A 20,907-nucleotide genomic window follows, 5' to 3' on the forward strand; every position below is an offset into this window, starting at 1 on the left:
AAAGAAAAATACAGATATTCCTCCCCAGAAGAAAGAGACTGCATACAAAATGCACAGAGAGTAAACTGGAAAAATAATTTTAATTTTCTAGTTTCATTTTTAGTCATCTTAGCAATTATTTTCAAACTAGAATAGGTAAAAATCCTTCAACAGAAAAGTGATTAAAAAACAAGCAACCAGCCCACCCAAACCAGGTAGTACGCACCACAGAGCCAAGTCTACTTATTATGACAGTTGTCAATTCTGTCCTTCCCAAGATACATCAAATAATATTTGTGCACATGGCGATAAAATCCCACTGAACTTGCAAAGGAACGCCCCCCCCCCCATCTTTGGCAAAACCATCAACTCATAAAAATTTGCACATTTGAAAAATCTCTCCCCCCCCGCCCCCGTTGCTAACACATCTATACACTCATGTAAAAAGAGTTACATTTATGAATAAGTTACCATCATAATTGATTAATTACGGCTAGAACTCTGTGTGTGTTTGTCTAGACCAGGAGTGAAGAAACCTTTTCAATCCAAGGAGTGCATTTACTCATGGACACCTCCTTCCCCTCCCTCCCTCCCTCCCTCCCATCCATCCACAGACAGACAGACAGACAGACAGACAGACAGAGGTGCTTCCTCACCATTCAAGGACATATTCCAGCCAGGCAGAAGCACAGCAGGATGGGTGAGGAGTGGGGCCTGTGGGGGGAGCCCACACAGCCTGTTCTGGAAGCCCACCTTTGGCCCCTGGACCAGATTCTGCCCCCTCCTGGCTCAGATTGCCCAGGCACATTTTGCACAGCTTCTGGGGAAATGAGAGAAGTCCACATTCCAGTCCTATACCCCAAGAGGAGGACTTATTAAAAAGCACCACCAGAGCCACCGCTTTGACCTTGTGAACCAGGGACGGGGAGCCTGTGGGCCTCCAGCTGTTGCTGGACTACAACTCCCATCACCCCTGACTACTGGCCTTGCTGACGGGCTGATGGGACTTGGAGTCCAATATCTGGAACACCCCAGACTCCCCCACCCCAGATTTTGCATTACATTTCAGGACAGCTTACAGCACGACCCCAAGTCATCTTGAATTCAGGAGGCATCTGGCCTCAGGCAAGTGTTTAGGATTGCAGCCTCAGTCCTTCCAACACAGGGTTTCAAGGTACTCTTCATTCTGGATTTAGTGATGTCAGTTTGCTAACCAGATCTGCTCAGAAGTTGAGTCCCAGTGAAATTTTCAAGCGTGCTCCCATGTAAGTGGGGTCAGGATTGCAGCTGCAGCAGATGGGCTTTAAACCACTCCTGCGCCACGAATGCTGTAATGTCTTGGCTGCCTGGGCTGGTGTAGAGATCCCCTGCCTTGGGAGTAAGGGTGACCCAGGGGGTGCCTGGTGTGTGCGAGAAACTCAGTGCAAAATAAATTTCAGGTGAACTAGGTCAGGATTCAGGGAGGCCCTTTTTCACGTGCCTCGTCGAGAGGTACAGAGGGTAGCAGTTCTGCTTGTGGGACGCTGTCCCCAGGGAGGCTTGCCTGGCGTCTTCATTACATATTTTTAGGCGCCAGACAAAAACATTTCTCTTCAACAAGGCATTTGGCTGATTAACGTTCTAGGGCTTTTTCAATCTGTTTGTTTTGTTGTTTTATTATGTATTTTGCATTCTCATTTTGTATTTTTTCTGCTGTGAACCACCCTGGGATCTTCGGATGAAGGGCAGCATACAACTTTAATTAATTAAATAATAATAATAATAATAATAATAATAGTAATAATAATAATAATAGCAGAGGACCTCCATCACTGACGGGCAGCTGGCTCTTGATGTGAGCTTTCACTGGGCCAAAAGGGATGCGGGGGGGGGGGGATGGCTCTCAGTAGAGGAAGGTCCAGCCTTTTGTAGAAGAAATATTGATTATAGCTGTTGTCAAGCTCAGGCTTTGAATAGGCAAAGTCACAGGTCCAATCACCAGCGCCTCCAATTAAAAGATTACCAGGAGATGGGAAAGGCCAGGTGGTTGGCAAAGAGAGCCACTGCCAGCCAGAGCAGGCAATACTGGGCTAGATGGACCAAAGGTCTGACTCAAAACAAGGCATGTCCAGGCACCTAGGTTCCCAGGTGCTGTGTGTATTGCTGGCCTTGTATAAAGCAGCAACTTTTGCATCACCCCTTTGGTGCAGCGTCTTCCGGTGCCAAGCACCTGAGGCAAATTCCAGGTTCCGCTGACTATCAATATATTCAGCAACAACCTCAAGGTGAACAAAGGGGAGAATCAAGAGTCCCCAGTTATCTTGGGGCTCTTTGCAACTCGCTTTGCTGTTGGGTTTTAGCTCCAAAGAGGCTTACCATCACCCAGTTGTGCAAATAAGCCGTTAAAACATTGCTACATGGCATGAAGAACAGCAACAGAACTACTATGATTTTGTGTTGAAGTCTGCATTCCAAACACCCTGCATTTCTTTTTTAAAAAAGGTTACAGCCTTAATCTGAAAGGCAAGAGCTCATTAAGATGATCTCAACGCCTTCAAAATACACGCCATATTGGCTCACTGGTCTCTTGCAGTGTAAAAGGGAGTGAGCTCATACAGCATCTTGAAATCAGAGTCTTTTTTGTCCCCCACCCTCCAATATTCATCATGAAAGAGGGGAAAGGGCTTCCTGAAATCAACAGAAGCCCCTGGCAGCACCTTCAAAATTAACAGATTCATCAGGTGTATGAAAAGGCCACTGACACAGGTAGGTACACATACGTTGCGTGCAGAAGGAAAGCAGGAATTAATCACTATTTTAAAGTGAAGCCAAAAGACCCGACACACTGCTGGCTACAGCCCCCTGCCGTATCCTTTTTCAGAGGACAGATGTGTACCAGACAACCCCATCCATCACTTGTTTTGCCTCGACTCTCTCTGAAGAAAGATTATATATTTCTTCCCTCTGCATCCGTCTCTTCAAACATCAGGTTTGTGGCTTCTGCCAAAACTAAACTGTCAAACATTTTACAATACAGGGCTGTGACCCAATTCGCAAGGTGCAGTGCGTCGTACAGAGCTGCTGCCCTTCAGATTTTTCGGGCCGCAACTCGCACCAGTGAAGACATCGCTTGGCCATGTTGGCTCAGCAGTTGGTGAGAGCTGTGGTCTGAAACATCTCCAAGCTACCTGGCTGCTGTTGGCTGGATTAGCAAGACTGTGCAGGTCTCTTCGTCCCGGAGAGAAGCCAGCAGCCACTTTCCTCCTCCCTGGTCCATTTCGCTGCAGACCTACTGCTCTCGGCTAGAGGTCATGGTTAGAAAGAGGGCTGAACCCCAAGGCTCCGTGTGGGCGACATGCTCAGCCAAACCCTGCCTTGGCTCAGCGTGGCAGCACAAAGGACAGGGGAGAGCAAAGCGGGTGCAAGTTCGTCTCCTGGAAGTTTGGGCTGTGTGTCCTGTGAATGTGCTCTTTCGGTTGTGTTTGCTGCAGGCTAACATGGCTCCTCCTAAGCTCTTTAGGAAGCTAAAGAATGCATATATAACACTGTCCAAACTCCTTCAACCCCCAGCTACACAGATGATATAGAGCTAGGATTAAAAAAAACCCGCACAGACTGGAGGAAGGAAGAGGGGTCCGTTTCCTGGTCACTGCTGCAATTTCTCATTGCCGCTAAAAGGGATGGGCCAGGCAACCAGCAAGCTTGGCAAAAAAGATGGGCACCTGCTTCTCCTTTTGGGTAACGGGAGTCTGGGGAGTAGGACGAGACCTGCAGCGTCCCTCAGTTGCTCTGCTGGGGAAGGTTTCTCCTCCTGGGCTCATCTCCTCCCTTTTTGCTTTCTCTGCAAAACCCAGCCTAGGAGAGGAATGTGCGAGATCCACAGAGCGGATCCCACAAGCACCAGCCACATTCTACAACAGCCTTCGTTGGTAAATTGTCATGAATGCAAAAAATAAAAAATCTCGGAAGAGCACTAGGAGAGGGAGAGAAATGGAATGAGTTCAGGTGGCTTCTAAAAGAACATAGAAAGAGTCACTTCAACTAGCTCTGTATTGTCTACATCAGTGGTCTCCCCCCCCCACTCCCTTGAAAATTGCGGAACATCTTGACATAATTTTTCTGCCTGTTGTAGCAATCATAATGCACTGTGCTAAATGCTGTAAGAGTTTTACTTGCAGTTTTATTGTCACTTTCCCTGCCCTTATATATTGCATTTAATGGTATTCCGATTTGATTCCAAAGAATGCAAATTGTAATACAAGAAAATGCAGTATATAGGAAATAAAAGCAGCCACAAAAATACATATTCAATGCGACGCCTCCTGTCACAAAGCCACAGCTGCAGAACCACCTGAACAGAGTCTGCGAACCCCTGATCTACGCTGCCCAGGAGAGGATCTCTGGGGTTTTAAGCAGCAACGCCTGGAGGTGTCAGGGATTGAAGCTGCAGCCTTCTGCATGCAAGGCAAGTGTTCTTCCACAGAGCTAAGGTCCCTCCCCAACTTGAGTACATAAAAAATTGATGCTGGCACCTGCTGATTTCAAGTATTTTCCCAGCCCTGTATAGGGAAGTTTACTAGCTCAGTGAAGATGCACATATTGTAATACAGGGCGTCTCCTTTTTAGTACAGGTGGGGACTTTTTATCTAAATCCGACTCTTGCATTTTCCAATATCTCTCTCATCGCGATGAGGGCCATTTTGTTTGTGAAAAAAATATGGTTAACGATGAGGGCTAGAGAGTTTAAAAAGAAAAAGAATATGTAAGCGAGTCAGCACAGCCAAGGGTCAGGAATGATGGGAGCTGTAGCTTAGCAACATCTGGAGGGCTTCTGGTTCCTCGCCCCTTTTCTAGACGCAACACCGTCACACAAAGAACACAGTACTTTGATAACACACACACACATCCTGAAATAACCCTCCAATTCAAACACATCCCGCATTCCAGGCTCCCATCACAAGCATTGAAGACATTTGCCCAGAGAAGAACTCTGAGCCCAGCAGTGTTTTGACACTCCAAAAATGAAGCAATGAGGATTGCCCCTTAAGAATAAAATAAAAATAGAACACAAAAATACATTTCAAAGCCTTCTTGATAAACACTTCTATACAGAGAGACTTCAATGTGCCAAAAGTAAACGCACATCAGTTCCAAAAGATTAATGTTCCTAAAGAACCTGAAAATATTTTCCAAGACACCACAGAAGAGGTTGCATAAGGAAGAAAAAAAATACAACTAGTAGATTTCAGATTCCACCCACGGCCCTTACTGCAGAGAAGGGGAGCGTGTGGCCCTCCGGATGCTGATGCACTCCAACTCCTGCCAGCCCCAGCCAGAATGCCCAATGGGCAGGGCAGCTGTAGTCAAGCAGCATCTAGAAGGCCAGAGTCCCTTCGCCAAATTACAGATTAGAATCTGATTCATTCGTTATTATTTTTATTTTAAAGTGGCATATAAATGATATATAAATTAGGTACTCTCGTTTTGTAACCATTTGTTGATCCAAACATTTCCCCAAGATATTAAAAAAATTAATATATATTCACTTCTGGAGCCAAGTGAATGGTCTAGAAACATCTGTGGTTACAGCAGACTTCCTCCCTCAACCTGACGCCTTCTAGATACTACAGTTCCCATTATCCCCGACTGTAGTCCAACAGTCTCTGGAGGGCAGCTTTGCTCCAGCGTTCACTTCAGTAGTAAAAGTGCTTCACTTCTGCAAGTTAACCTGCTGCGGGAGTAAACTGCCAAAGCAAGAGCCACCCTGTACCCTCAGGTGCCGAGGGGAAATGCAAGGCACTTTGGAAGAGAAGAAAAAACAGACCCAAAACAAAAAGTCCCCAATTTCTTCAAACTGGACGACAGCAACGCTGATGAGCTGGTCCAGACCCACTTAGAACTGTCTTTCAAGCATCCCAGGCAGAAATAAACAGCAGTTAATTAGTCCCAGATAGTCCAGCAGTAATTTTAACACCAAACTTCCACTTCAAAGTGCAAACCCTGTTAAGTCCAGCAGTAAATTGGGGGGGGGGGGGGAGGAGAGAGAGAGAGAGAGAGAGAGAGAGAGAGAGAGAGAGAAGACAAAGCACATCCACTGTCTTCCTTCTCTCTTGCCCGCAAAGGGCACAGCACACACCAAAGCAAACACCAGGAATCTGAGGAAGCCGACTGCGGTTCCTGGAAGCTTCTGTCATAATAAATGTGTTGGTTGCTTTAGGCAGCCACAACACCGTTTGTTGCTTTGCTGCCAATACATGAACATGGGTCCCTCTGGAAAAAAGGTTTTAAGGAATTGCTTTAGGCAGAATCTGACAAGGGATCCATCCTGTTCAGGCAGCCTCCACCCACACCTGGAGCCACCCCCAGATGTCAGTCCAACAGCATCTGGAAGGCACCAGATGTTAGCGAAGGTTGCTGTGGGTCATCAGGGGGTTAAGCCAAACCTTTGGGAACAACCCACAATACCTACCGTAACCAAGTATGTGCAACAGAAACAATCACATATTCATATTTTCTTCCTGTTTACCATGGCCTCCTTTATCTCTTCCTTGCTGTTTCCCCATGCCTGTTTTGGGCTGAACAGCCCCGTGGTAAAGGGGCCTGCCCACCCAGGGCTCTCTAAAGCACCATGTACATAGGTCCAATGACCTTAGCTCAGTGGCAGAGCATCAATCCCCGCCATCTGGGACTGGCACAGACTTCTGTTTGAAACCCTGGGACTCTGGAAAGCTGTTGCCAGGAAGAGGGGGCTAAACTGAAAACTACTCTGCCCAGTGACAAGGCAGCTTCCTGCATTAATTTCTTTGCTTTAAATGAAACACTGCATTTCAAATCCCCAACATGACTCACAACAACAGTGTTCAATTCTGGGTTATAGTGTTCCTAGGGAAGCCATGCTGGGAGCTGAGCCTGGCCCTCAGGAACAGGCAGAAGAACACTTTGGCTCGTAAGCCAAACACACTTTCTCCCAAAGTAAAACAAGGGCCTTGGGTCTACGGGTGGGAAGCACAGGACCAAGGGTCTGCACACACTACAGAAACAGAACCAGTTTGCCAAGGCTATTTTAACCAAGGCAGTGAAAATGGTTGCTATTTGCAGCGCAGCTGCCGTGGTGGTCGAGTGATGCCATTACTAGCTGCCACCGCAAGAGTCCTGTATAAAAGTTCTAGCATAACAAAACCTCCAAGCAACAAGACTCAAAAGGAATTTGGGGCACTTCCAAAATGCAAATGCCTTAATGAAGGGAACAATTAACTTCTGCCCCAGGGACAGCGCTCTTGCTGCCAAGGTATTCTCCATTCTAACACGGGGGTGGGGGGAGGATCACACTTACTTTCCCCAATAACCCAGGGGTGGGGTGGGAGCCTGGGGGCCTCCTGATGATGTCACTGGACTTCCACTCCCATCATCCTTCCTGACCATTGGGCCGTGCTGGCTGAGGCTGATGGGCGCGCTGGAACCCAATAAACAGCCAGAGGGCCAGGTCTCTCCATCCCTGTTCTACAATCTTCTATGCTTATGTGCAAGTAAGCTCATTATGTTCAAAGAGGCTCACTCAAAGGTAAGTATGGTTAGGATGTGCTGGCCTGGAATATAAATGAGCTGGATATATTTAAAACAAACAAAAGCCAAAATGTGTTCAAAGATGACCCATGTTTTTCGGGAAAGAACGCCAAATTCTGTCTGCTAACTTAAAGCCAATGTGCTCAGTTTCTCCTATTCAATTCTGCTTCAACTCAAGTGAACTGAAGAGTTAAATAGGGTGCTCATCCTGCAGCCTAGAAATCTCTCTCTCTCTCTCTCTCTCTCAAAAGTCATGGTACTTGGAAACTGAATTTTCTGGCTAAGAGCTTTTCTGTCCTCCAGGGAGATGTTGCCTACACAGCTCTGTGTCCACTTCTTACTTGTCTCCTGGGGTTTTAAGAAACCCAGGATCACGCCAAAAACAAAAGATTGCTCCTCGATTCTCTCAGGCAGGGTTGAATTCAGGTTGTTGCAGCATGAATCTGAGAAACAAACAATCCCCCCCTCAAATGCTAGTTACTAAACATGTCAAAGTAAAATGCTGCACTTCCTTACAAACCTCTTAACTTCCTCCCTTCTCCCCACAGGCCCACCCCCCAACCTGACAGCACAGAATGTCCATTTCCCCTCATGATGAATCAGTGTCTAAAGACAAGGATCTGGACCACAGGACGGGAGGCGGCAGGAGGAGAGATTCCGAATTCCTCTCTCCAGCACCTGAACCTCCAGGTGCCAGTCCTTCAAAACACTGCAAGAACAGCACATTGAATCATTACTGTTATTTTTTAAAAGCACTAGAGAGCTAGGATGCAGTACTACTAATCTGTCTTTCCAGGCCAGCCAAATTCACGAAGAAGGGAGTCAACAGAACACAGGAGAAACATTTGGGCTGGCTTTAAAAAACAAAACAACAAAAAAACTTTCATAGTTTGAGTATCTATGCAAAATGGCTGCCCGGAGGCGGGAGGGTGTCGCCTCTGTGGTCCAGCTGATCCTGGAGCCGCGCGAACTCGGCCAGTTCATTCAGTTCCTGGAACTGGCGGTCTGTCTTGTGAGTTACCAAGGACCGGTAGAAGTGGACCGCAAACACTATGAAAATCAGCCCGAAGGGAACCATGATGGAGGTCGAGGTGATGGCAGCAGCCTCGCCGGCAGAGAAGCTCTCAGTAACGTTGCTGGGCTTCCCACCTTCGATGGGGCTCTTCTTCTTCAACGGGTGGAACTTCACCCAGCAGAGGAGGACCACCTCGGCCAAGAAAAGCAGAGTCCCAATGACGGTGGAGAAAGCCCAGGCTAGCTCGATGTGGCGGTGCATGCGCTCGTGGGGGGACTCCTTGACCGAGTTGAGGTTGTGGACGTTGCTGACGGCCTCGATGTTTGGGAGGATGCAGGTGCTGACCATCAGGGCGAAGAGGTGGACGGCCACCAGCACCGTCGTGCAGGCACTGAAGGCAATCAGGAGCCCCGGTGGGTAGTCGTGGTCAGCATCCAGCTGGACTTCCACCATGGCCACCTGGGAGGCAGGGGAGAGAAAAGGCAGCAAGAGGTCACAGTTCAGCCCTTGGACCTAAGCCAGGGGTTCTCAAACTTTTTTCTCTGGGGCACGATTTCAGGATAACAATTCGCTTGCACCACACTGAATTGTTTTATTGCTAAGGAAGGCATTGGGAAACAGAAAGATGCAACTCCTGGCTGTGCTTGGTTTATAACAAGGAACACGACGACTTTATAATATGGTCATGAGACATCCAGAAAGGATAGAACAACATGAATCATTCCCAAAATCCCTGTTCACAACACTATGGAGATAGCTGATGATTAAGGATAAATAAGGTTTTTTTTAAAAAAAACGAAAAGATGGTAATATAATGGAATGTGTACTAGAAACAACTAGGAGAATAAAGCAGCAACAAGAGGAAACCTTGGATGCACCAAGAACAGAGTGTGGGAGACCAATTTTTGGAAAAATTGTATTAAATTCGTAAAATTTGGAAAAATAAATAAAAAGAATTTGGAAACTGGTCGGCCGGGCTGCCTTCTCTGCAACCCCCACCATGCTGCCCCAGCCATGCTGCGAATAAGAGGCGCTGCTGGTCTCCTCCCACCCATGTTCATGGTGTACATCTTTATTCCTCACTTGTTCCTGATGTACATCTTTGCTCACCTCTTCTTCCTGGGGAGGAAGGCATTTGGTGGTTTGCCTCAGGCACCAGCAATGTCTTGGGCCGACCCTACCTTTGTCCAGCAGGCCAGCTCCCACGCATGCCTCTCTGTCCATTTGGGTAAGCGAGAGGAATTGCCAGAGCTCGAAGACACACTCCAGCCTGGGAAAAGCACTCAAGGAAGGTCCAGTGCAGAGCTAGCAAAGGGCGTGGCCTGCAGGGAGTCCGGAGGGCCAAGAAAAGGGGCCTCGGGGGCCGCATCCAGGCCAGAGCATGAAACCTGGGCTGTGCCAGAGCCTGGCGTGGAGGCATGCCATGTTCCAAAGAGGCTGCAGTTTGGTCAGTGGCCGGAGAGAAGAGTGCTGGGACTTCCCCTCCCTTTGAGTTGAAATGACAGAAAGGAGGATATTTACATAGTTGAAAGAGGCTCTCGCACGTGTCTTGCATTGCGCCTCAGAAGATACCACACCCAACCATCTTCCACGCCATGTGCTTTCTCTCATTCCCAACTGCATTTGCCAGCCTGGACTACAACTCCCGCCAGCCAGCACAGCTGCAGTCCCAAAACATCTGGAGGGCACCAGGTTGGCAAAGGCTGCTTTCTGCAAAGGAAGCCACACATCAAGCAAACTTAAGGAATACTTTCCCATTACCCATTAACACAACCTTTTTCTGCTTTGAAAGCTCCACAGTGAAGGGCTAAGAATTGTCTCTTTCGCCAGAGCTGGCACAGAAGCTGGGTTTATCAAAGGCAGTGCCCCTCCCAGTGCAGAGAGGGAATATTTGGCATTCCACAAGGGCCCCTCCTGCCCATCTAGCAAGGCAGGGAGGTCCTGGTGGAGGGTGGAACAGGAGGGGGCAAGGTTTGCTTTGTAAGTTTCTAGCACGGCATCTCCTGGACTTCCAAACAGCCTGGAAACCTTAAGTAAATGCCAGGAGATCGCTCACTTATGGAATACCACTGCCGGAAGTATAAGAAGGTGGCAAAACAAATGGGGAGCCTTCCTGGAACTATGGAACTCCCTGTCCAGGGATGTTTGCTTGCCATCCTCCCAACTGGCTTTCAAACAGCAAGTGGAAACCTTTTTCATCCAAGGCGTTTCCCAGCGTAATTATGTTCTTGAGTTAAGCAGTAATCAGTTGCCCTTTTTAAAAAATTGCCTTTAAAACTTATACTTCCTATTTGTTTGTTTGATTTATATACTATCCTTTATCAAAAGATTTCAGGGCGATTCAAAATGGCACTCAGTTTTACCCAAACATCTTCCAAAATCTGCTCTTTGATTTCAGGAACTATCATGCGAAAACTTTTATACATACATATAAATGATCTTTATTAAGTTTTCATTTGCAAAATACCACAAGAGCACCAGCCAGGCTCAACGAATCAAAGTCTGAATCAAAGTCTCTTTTCCATGCAAACCATGCAAGTGACTTCTCCAGACAACTGAACAGCTCTTTCCCCCCCTTATCTCTGTGGCTACAATCTCCTGGGGGACATGGACATCATTAGACAGTTGAATGCGCATGCGTACTCCGTCTGGTTCCCTCCCTCGCTCCCCTCTCCACCTTCGCGCGGCCCCGGGTGCTGGCAACTCACGCTATGCCACTGCCCTATTGACAGAAATGGGCCATGTTCCCTTTGCTTGCACAATACCTTTATTTTGTATGCAAGCTTCTCCAAATGTGCTTTGTATGCCAAACTACCCATTCAGACCCCTTGCCCTCAGTCCCCTCACTATGTAATCAGCATCTCAAATGTGAAATGGAGGAAAGCCTTTACAGCTCTGTGGTTCCACGCTATTGCCAGATGCCCTATGAAGAGAGAGTTTGCCCATGTGGGGTAATGTACCTGAAGATTTACCCTCCTACTTACTTGTTTGTCCAATCTATGAGCACTTAAGAGCAGTCTTGTTTAAAGATTTACATCTCTCAGTTGAGAGATAGATTGGATATTTGATTTTACTTTTTATTAGGGGACAGGTCGCCCTATACCTCTGAAAAAGTGGTCTGATTTGCTTCTAGAGTGGCAGTTTGGAAGGAGAAAACTTGTGGGGATGACAAGTTAAATTCTTCAGGGGAGCAAACTCTTATCAGACAGAATATCTGGTTTGAATAATTATTTTAACTGTGTCATATATTCTATTCCGGTTTTTATTCTGTTTTATGTATTTTGTAATAGCTAAGGCTAGACAAACAAACGATTTCTGTAAATCTGCTGATACTAATACTTCAGATTCTGGTTTTAAACTTGCTCCAAAAATGTGCAATGGTGGCCCTTGCAGCCAAAAGGAAATGCAAAATCTGCTCATGGTGTTTAGGTTCCCTATTCCAGTCTTTGAACAGACGCAGAAGGGCCAATTCTGCAGACAGGATAACCACTTGTGAAGTTGTTGTAGATGACTCCTCAAAAACTTTCCTCCAATATTTTTGGATTTCTGCCTGGGAAAAGCTTTGGAAAACAGGAATGAAATTTCCAGCATGTTAGGTCTTAAAAGAAAATATTGCAAGGTGATATCTAGATGGTATTTAACCCCAAAGAAGCTAGCTCAAATATACAAAAATGGATCAAACAGGTGTTGGAAATGTAAGGACTGTGAAGGGTCATTCTATGATATGAAGCGGACCTTTAGAATCTTTTAAACAAGACTGGAAATGGGACTTGGCGTGTAAGAAAATAACAGAATATATTAAGAAACGTGTTAAAAAGGATGAAATTAGATAAGACGGAACCTTAAAAGGCAACTGTATGTAATTTGGGTAATAAATATTGACGTTGGGTGAGCAGGAAGTCACTAGTTTTGTTGAATGGGAATATAATTTTTGAGTAACAAATATTACTTGTTATATGGAGAAAAAAAGAATATTTTTTAAACAACCTCTGATCTGGAGCTTGAAACTGAAGCTGCACCTCCCATCATGGTTTATCATGGAAAACCTCAGGAGTTGTCCAAATGCATAGCGAGCGGAGAAACAAATCGCTTTCCAAAATATATAGGGGACTAAAATTTATTAGTTGCCATGTGCCGAAACTACCAGGTGACATAGACAAAACACTGATCAAAACATAAAACAGCAAATACAGCTTTTAATAAAACACAGCGGAGTCCAAGTACTACAGAGCTAAAGAAGCCCTACCTTTAGAGCCCCAAAGCCCAATCGCCACCAGATAAACTGAGGACAGGTAGTTAATATTGAAACCATTAACGTAATAAAAGATGTTAAAATGGTTAAAATGCCCAAAAGGAGGCTGTCTGCCTTTTTGGCGATCAATGATTTAGGGGGTTGAATTATATGACCTCTGCGTCACCTTCCTGCTCTAGAATTCTATGCTTCAATGAATCACATTTGGTTCCTTTAAAATGTTCTATATTTTATTGGAGGAAGGAAGAATGTAGGATATTGGGGGGGAGGCGGGAGGCTGCATCATAGCGCACATCCTTTTTAAAAACAAAACAAGGCCAGCCTCCAGTTGGCTAAACAGCAACCATTTCTCCCTCTTACAGGAACAAGACTCCTTGCCAACGACTCGCGCTCACTTCCATGTGGAACAACAAGTATTATACAATGAAACCCTCCAGTTGGCATAACGGGACCTCCCAACCGGCAGCGCCAGCTGAGAAAGTAGAAAACACTTCTTAAGGACGCTTTTGGGCAGAAACGTTTGCTGGTGCCTTGGACAAAAGCCAGCGTCACTTTGCTTGAAGAGGGGTTTGGGATGTGACGCACTTATCACAAGGGCGCCCTAGGGAAGCAGGCAGAAACCATTTCCAACCACAGACAATAATTGGCTGCGCAGAGTAAAAAGCACAGGAAACTGAAACCTCCCAAAACTGACGCAGGCAGATGCTTCCGTTGTTTCTGCTGAGAAAAACCAACAAGCTCTTTGGTGATTTGGAAGAACCCAAGTAGACCTCATTCCCAGAGGCTGGATAACTCTGTACTCCAAAGAATGAGGTTACCTGGCTGGCTTAAGCCAATGGTCTTTGACTGGTGGGAAAGGATCTTCTACTGCAGGGTGCGGCGTAGAACATCCAGTCTGCAGGCCAGATTAAGCCCCCCCTCAGTCGTCCCCTTTTGGCTCACAGGGCCATTTTGGCCAAGCTACAATGTCCTATATGCAGTGGACCAAAGGGACCTGAACTGGGCACCATACAACACTCAAAGATTAGCTTTGTTGGGGCTTACATAGCTCCATACGCAGTGCTGTGCAAGTCTCAAAACAGGTCACCTGGCAACATGTGAAGTCAGGTGACTGACAGGAGGGTGGCCCTGCTCACCTGTAAAAGTTGGCCCGTGGCACGTGGAGAGAGCCAGCTCCTGCTGTCTGCTCTACTGGGCTGTGACCTGATCTAAGGCAAATCACAACAGCAGCAATGCAGCTATACAAACATAGGATTAATAAAAACAGAAATAAGGTCCCCAGTGCATGTCTGGGTGCATCTAGGATGCAAAAAGCTGAAGGATACTAGTTCAGGCCAAAGAAAACAGACATAGACTGCTACTTTATCAAGTCTGCCCACATCTCGCTTGAATGGAGAGCAGAGTTGGAAGCTGCTAATGATTTCAATCAGAAGACAAATAAAGCTTTTAGCTGGTTTAATCGATGGGTCCCCCTGACTCTCCCCCCCCCCGGGATCTTTCAATGCTGCTGCTTCAGGGAATGAAAAAATCAATTGAAGACAGCTTCTCTTTCCAAGAAAGACCCGCTGCTTTGGTTTCTGAAACACAAAAATCCCTCGCACTTCCTTCCACATCTCAGAAACAAAATGAACAAAAACAAAACTCCGGGGGAACAAGACTGAGATTTTGCTGTGGACATTTAAATCTAAACAGACTAACTAAGCAACTCATCAGTCAGAAGGGAGGCAATTCACCAACTGAAACTTCTCGAAACCAGCTTTAAGGGAGAGGCATTTACTTGGAAAAGGAGAACCCAGCCAACTGACAAGGAAGTTAATCAGAAACCAAAGTTACATTCTGGGTCCCACTTGCCCCTTGGCTCCCTACTGCAAGACTCGGGAGCAAGTCAATGGCCATCAACGTCAATTAACCACCAAAGCCCTCCAGTGCTCAACCGCATGAACCTGGTTTGGGCAATACACACCTTGATTGTTCTCTGTCCCAAGCAGCAAAATCCCTTGGACCAGGAATATCTTATCAGGAACAGGGTGCTTTGGGTAGCAGCACCATTTATCCTTTTTCATGGTTTCTCCAGGAAGGCTTGCCTGTGACTGAATTTCACGTTCTCTCAAGTTCTTTTTTGTGCAAATCTTCTAGATCTTTAACATTGCTGCAGGGTTTGTTTTTTAAAAAACTGCAACTCTACTGTTTTAACGTTGTATTATTGTTCGGTTTTCTGAAGCAGAAATAATTTCACATTAATGTTCTCATCCTAAGCACATTTTCTCTTAAGTAAGTTCTGCCTGATTTCGATGCAGTTAGCTTTCCTGCAAGAACGCTTACGGTGGATCTACAAACAGGGAAAACACTATAAATATGTCATAAATTAATTTGTTATGACAAAAGAAAAAAACCCTATGTAAAATCGTATAGAAGTTTTGTGCTCAACAGTGCCATCTGGTGTTACATGTTTATAACACATTTAAAACATCGTTTTTGACTAATGTAGCTGAGTCCTTAGTGTTACGGTCATGAACTTCCTGTTCGTGACTGCAATTGTATGGGAGGAGTGCCTTCAAGTGAGCAGAGGGGTTAACCAATGGGGGAACACGGTGTGCACACACACGTGTAAGAACTTATGGTGGTGGTGGGGAACAGGACATGTTCCCTTCATGCTGATCCTTTGGAATTGCCCATACCTTCCAATTAGGCCAAAAGCATTCATCAATTGCACTATAAGAGTCTTTTCACAGATATAACTTGAGTACATTAAATAGCCTCTAGTCCCTTTCATAACATGGCACATACTCATCCGGCGCAGTACAGTCTACGTTGAATGGCAGCAATTCTCTAGAGGTTCAGACCACAGCATGTGAACGCACATGCCTCCCAACTGGAGATGTTGAGAATTGCATCTGGGATGTTCCGCTTGCTGCTCTACCGCTGTACTCCAGCCTGCAACTAAACAGTTCAGTGGGGAAGCACATCATTTGAAGAAAGAAGGTCCCATGGTCAATTCTCTGCCTTTGCAGTTTAAAATCAGGTATTGGGGGGGGGGGAGTCCCCCAGGTTGAGTCTTTTCCTTTCTCAGGCACCGCACATCTCCTGGGGAAGAGTAATCTCTGCAACAACCACCTATGTGCCAAACGAATTATATCAGGGGTCAGCCTTGATGGGGTTTTAGTAAAACAAAAAACCATCAGCTGCAACTTCTGCCAGTCAGAGTTAGAAAAATTAATTATTATTATTATTATTTGCATACCACCCTTCATCCAAAGAACAAGGGGCTCTGTGAACATTCTGAGCCTAGATGTTTGTCTGTGGTACTGGAACTGAACTGAGATCACAATCCTGCCTTTTACACAAAGGTCCCCCTCCCAGTTCCTTTTCTTGATTTTGGTGGAAAAAGTCATTTAGCTGTTGCTATTTAAACAACTGGGAGTCAAGATGCCTTTGGTGATCTACTTACTGCAAATCACCATGAGATCTACAGGTAGATCCTCATCTACCTTCCTCCCATCCCTGCGCTAGAACATTAGGTAAGGGGGGAAAGCACAGCCCAGATCCATTGCTCTTCGTCTGCCCTTATAAAACATGCATCCGGGAAAGAGCTCTCGTGCAACACTTGGAACAAAGGGGTTTTTAAATGGTTGCACAGCTGTGAAATTAAAATGCTTTGCTCCAGAGACATCACATGTTCAGCTTGCGGCTCCCAAGGCAACACAAGTCACCCGTCAATCAAGCAGACGCCAGCCTTCTGCAAAGACCCTTCAAGAGCCACAACCTGTTTTTAGCTGTTGAAGAACAACTGACATTTATCTGGCCAGTAGCAAGCTGCCATGCAGAAGAGGCTGTGCTGTGAAACAGCATCCTCGTGTGTTTTCTTCCCATTTTGAGAGTTGCAGTATTTTCTTTTCTTAAAAGTCAGTAAGTTGCAATTCAAACCCCCCCTTTAAAAAAAAGCCTGCACAGCATTTTAAAAACAGAACAAGAGGTCTGAAGAGCTGACAAGCTTCCCCCCCCTTTCATTTTTGAAGGCAGTTTGCTAAACAAGGCGCAGCAGCCCACAATACCATCCACTGGTCTTCTGCTACAGCAAACCTAAAAACTAGTTAATAGGTGCAATTAGCCAACTAAACCTAACATAGCAGATTGAATTTGAATTCATTATCTCACACCACTTGAACAGCAGCCTTCTAAAGTTGGGTAGTGATGTGAGCTTTTTTTTCGGGGGGGGGGTCCTGTGCAAACTTGGGTTATATGCACAAAGAAATTGCACTGGAAATTGTTCAGTTTGCACAGGAAAACTTTCTGGTGCCCAAGAGGAGGAGGTGAGAATCTCAGGTGGGGGGGTGGAGCGGGGGGGGGGGGCAAACGCAGCTCTCAGTTTCCGCTCTCTGTTGAGCTTTTGGGATTCTCCCCCCCCCCCCCCGCTCTGCTCTGGGCCTTCTACCTGGCTGGTATGTTCTGAATGGGGATAATGTTTCTTTGTTTGCCTTGAGGGAGGGGGCCTCTGAAAAGGGTCTCAATCTGCCCATTTTTGCCTCTGGCCCCACAGACCACTGGCTCCCCATGTATCCCTGGAAAGGTGCCCAGAAGGGAATGCCACCCTGCAGCTTAAAAAATGCTCCCCTAGAGAGCGATCTAATTTCCCATTTTTATTTTACCTGAATTTAGTAAACAAAGCTAAAACTCCGGAGCTGCCAGCCTCGCCTGATGTTGCATTTGCTGTTGGCAGGCACTCATTGCTGCTGATGAAATAGAAGAACGTTTTCTGCAGAAAAATTAAGCCCTGGAAAATTTTCCACCCACATTACTGAAGGCAGGTCAGTATTTTTATCCTCATACAGCAAATGGGGAGGTTGAAGCTAACAGAAAGCGTGAGGAGAGTCCTGCCTAAAATAGTGCACTGACTTTGCAGCAAGGATGAGATTCGATTAGTTCATCCTCTTAGCTACGATGCCTTGCCAATTTGACTTCTGTGGGGCTAATTCCCCGGGGCCGCAGCCCAAATCTTACGCCTCTGCGTTTCAGGGATGACAAATGAAAATCAAAATATCTTTTTCCTTTAACTGCTTTTGTGTCTGAGATTTGTCCAGAATAGCTGCTGGCAGAACAAATTTTGGTCCATTATCCCCTTCCTAATCACACAAACGGATGCCAAGGGTTTATACACCATCCACCTTAGCCAATGGTGCAAAACAGCAGATGTACTTTGTGCCGCCCCCAGCCCCACTTTTTGGAATTCTTTGCGGGGAGATTTAGTCAGCAGAAGCTCCCATGAGACATAATATATGCTAAAACCCCAGTTCAAATTACGCCAAAGTCAGCCTTCATCAACTGGTGCTCTTTAAATATTTTGGCCTGCAACTGCCATGAACTGATTTGGTGGGCAGACGCCAGCCTCTCTTCTTCATCTTCTGCAATTGGGGGGGGCAGCATACTGGGGTAATGAACAGCAAGTACTTTGAATGCTACAGGCACATTGGCAAGTCACAATAAGTCAAAGCTGCCTGCTTTTCATTGTTAACTGGGAACAAGCAATGGGCTGTTAGCTACAAAACCTTCCCCATTATGTTACCTGGAAGAGATTCTGACTCACCACAGCCAAGTGGGTAGTACAAAGAAAGTTATGGAAAGAGAAGGTTTAAGTACAGACCTAAGTAATAACTGAACATTTGCAGTCTCATTAATATGTCCCGTTTGTGGAATTCCCTCCCAGAGACAAAATGTTTGCTATGATCTGTTTTATTTTTCAGACAGCAAATGTAAACTGCTGTACAACTCAATTGCAGCAGCATGGGCTGAATTTTAGCAGCATGCTTTGGTTTCACTGAAGGGTGGAAATGCACAGGCTTTAATTAAAAGCAGTATAATTAAAGCAGTATAAATGCAGCTACTGTAGATGCAAGACCTCAAGGTTAGGGGAAGTTGGGCAACCATTTAACATGATGGCTGTCCATGTCCCTCTGCCCATTTTCCACAGTTCACAAAGCACAACAGCTTAGAAAGGAAGGGTGTGCGTGGCACAGTTAACTTGTCATCCTGGAGGCTTATTCACACTGCAGATAACGGCGCAGCAGGCAAACACTTTTGTGCATTTACTTGCTCACTGACCAAAAGGGCGCAATGCCCCAAGGTTGGAAGATTACGCTAACAGTCTCGGCTACTTTGGGTCACAGATGCTGTTGGAAGCACGCCCCCCCCCTTAACCAACAGTCAGGGATGATGACATCTGGGCACTTAGGCAGAATCTGTAACAATACAACTACAAATCGTTCCACACCAGGACAACACCAGTAATATTGACAAAGAATTTATCTCTATCACTCAAAGCAGCTTCACTTACAAAATGGTTCACTGTACACATTAGGAAACGTGCAGCATAAGTTATGAATAATTATTACTATTATTAGCACAGGAAACCTAGAAGGTTGCCTTATATCAAGTCAGACACTTGGTCCATCTAGTTCAGTTATGCTGGTACTGACTGGCAACAGCTCCTAGGGTTTCAGGCAGGGGGCACTTGCAGCCCTAGGGACAGAACCAGATGCCAAGGAACTGAACCCAAGGCCTTCTCCACCCAAAGCAGGTCTCTGCCACTGAGCCCTTCCCCCAAAACATCCATCCTCATTGGGAAATGTGGGGGTGGAGAAGGGGTCCACTTCTATCCCTGTGGGCAATCGTGTCTCTGCAGCTACACTCAAAACAAGGCTGGCAACAGTTCACTCCTACTGTGGGAGGAAAGTTCATGGAGATGCAAATCTTCCTCGCATCATGAAGAACCAACCGCATTCCTACAGGCACACTTTCCTCCTTTTGCTCACACTGAAGTGCAAATTGCACAACACCCCCCTGCACGATTACTGAGAAGTCTAAGGAAGTTCGGTGGAATTTACTGCTGTGTAAATGTGGATAGTTTTGCAAGGCGAGTGTCTGGAACTGGCATAGATCAACGGACTAAGAGAGTGGCTGGGTGTTCATATTTACATGCAGGTACCTAGTCCTGCCCTGTTGACTCCTATGGGAGGGCTGCAGCTTGGTGCCAGAGCATCTGCCCCCCCCCCCTTCTCTCCCAGACATCTCCAGGCAGGGGAAGAAGGCCTAAGAGTGGCTGCTGTTCAGAGCAGGCAGTATGGAGCTCTGTGGATAAATGGCCCGATTCTGAATAAAACATGAGGGGCAGGTAAGCCCTTCTCTGCATTATCCATCACAAGATGTGGCACACACCCCATTTGAATGGTAACGTGCATCAATTTGGGCGGGGCGGGGGGGCTTCCTCAAATATTTTTTTTTTGGAGGGGGGCGATTTCGACCCCTTGGAGTTGGCTTCTACGGAGGTATAAGGCAGTTTCCTAAGCCTCACCGCAGCGCTATCAGTTAACTCGGGATCGGTCTAACAAGCATTTGCACAAATTCAAAAGTTGCGGGAAGGAAGCTGGGGCAACTGGGGAGCAAAACTCTTGGCCGGCCTTGCACGGTTTAATTCTCGATTGACGGGCTGGGATAAAGCTCCAACCTAATTGCCCCCCTCGCACAAAGGTAGGCCGGGCGTTGTCCTCTCCAGCAGGGAAGAGGATGCCAGGGCAGAGAGACTGAGCAGTTTGTCGAAAGCACCTACTGCGCTCTCAGCTTAACTGCTTCCTCCGCCGGCACCACTCGCGCGCGGGCCAGAGCCGAACTCGGAGCAGAGCATTCACACGTTCGCGGAGCGGAAGGGGGCAGGCAGCGGTTCTCCGCCGGAGGGCGCCCCCAAAGGAGCTCCCCTCCCGGCAGGGACAGGGAAAGAGGGCGGTCCAGGGCGGGTGGGGGAGCGCTCACCATGGCGAAGCCGGAGAGCAGCGCCGAGGTGCGGCTGGAGGCTTTGAGCTTGGCCCGGCTGAGGTAGAGCTTCCGCCAGGACAGCGCCTGCATGGAGTGCTCGTTGAGGCTCATGGGGAGCTCCGGCGGGGCGCGGCGCGCAACGCGGACCTCCGGCGGCTGCTCGGCCTCCTCCGGCTGCTGCTTCGCCCCGCTCGCCCTCGCCGCCGCCGCCGCCGCAGGGCCCCCGCCGCGCGCGCCTCAGCAGCCCCCCATGGCGCCCGGCTCGGTGCGCCTCCGTCCGTCACTCCGCCTCGCTGCGCCCCGGCCGCCTCTCCGC

At 47.0% G+C, this 20,907-nt stretch overlaps 2 protein-coding genes and 1 long non-coding RNA gene across 5 annotated transcripts in view; all 3 read right to left on the reverse strand.

Moving 5' to 3' along the window:
* LOC308465401 (uncharacterized protein) overlaps nt 1-20,907 on the reverse strand; it is a 321,144-nt gene that overhangs the window by 177,759 nt on the left and 122,478 nt on the right. The gene's annotated exons all lie outside the window — the stretch shown is intronic.
* LOC308465416 overlaps nt 1-20,907 on the reverse strand; it is a 28,347-nt gene that overhangs the window by 569 nt on the left and 6,871 nt on the right. The gene's annotated exons all lie outside the window — the stretch shown is intronic.
* On the reverse strand, nt 62-20,804 carry LOC308465371 (calcium release-activated calcium channel protein 1). Of its 2 annotated transcripts, none has more exons than XM_080985284.1 (2): nt 20,589-20,804; nt 62-8,995 (listed from the first exon to the last, which is right to left on the reverse strand). In XM_080985284.1, exons 1-2 carry the CDS (start codon nt 20,700-20,702, stop codon nt 8,420-8,422), a joined length of 690 nt encoding a protein of 229 aa, XP_080841410.1. In that variant the 5' UTR covers nt 20,703-20,804; the 3' UTR covers nt 62-8,419. The 2 variants fall into 2 exon arrangements, with proteins under 2 accessions (XP_080841410.1, XP_080841409.1); XM_080985283.1 differs by lacking the exon at nt 20,589-20,804 and adding an exon at nt 10,058-10,081.

Source organism: Podarcis pityusensis, assembly GCF_964106645.2.
Source record: "Podarcis pityusensis genome assembly, chromosome: 16".
Classification (NCBI taxonomy): domain Eukaryota; kingdom Metazoa; phylum Chordata; class Lepidosauria; order Squamata; family Lacertidae; genus Podarcis; species Podarcis pityusensis.

Coding starts and splice junctions, on each gene's coding strand:
- LOC308465371 (XM_080985284.1), bottom strand. CDS start 20,702: ATGAGCCTCAACGAGCACTCCATGCAGGCGCTGTCCTGGCGGAAGCTC. Junction 8,996..20,588: donor TGCTCTCCGGCTTCGCCATG/GTGAGCGCTCCC, acceptor CCTGCCTCCCAG/GTGGCCATGGTGGAAGTCCA.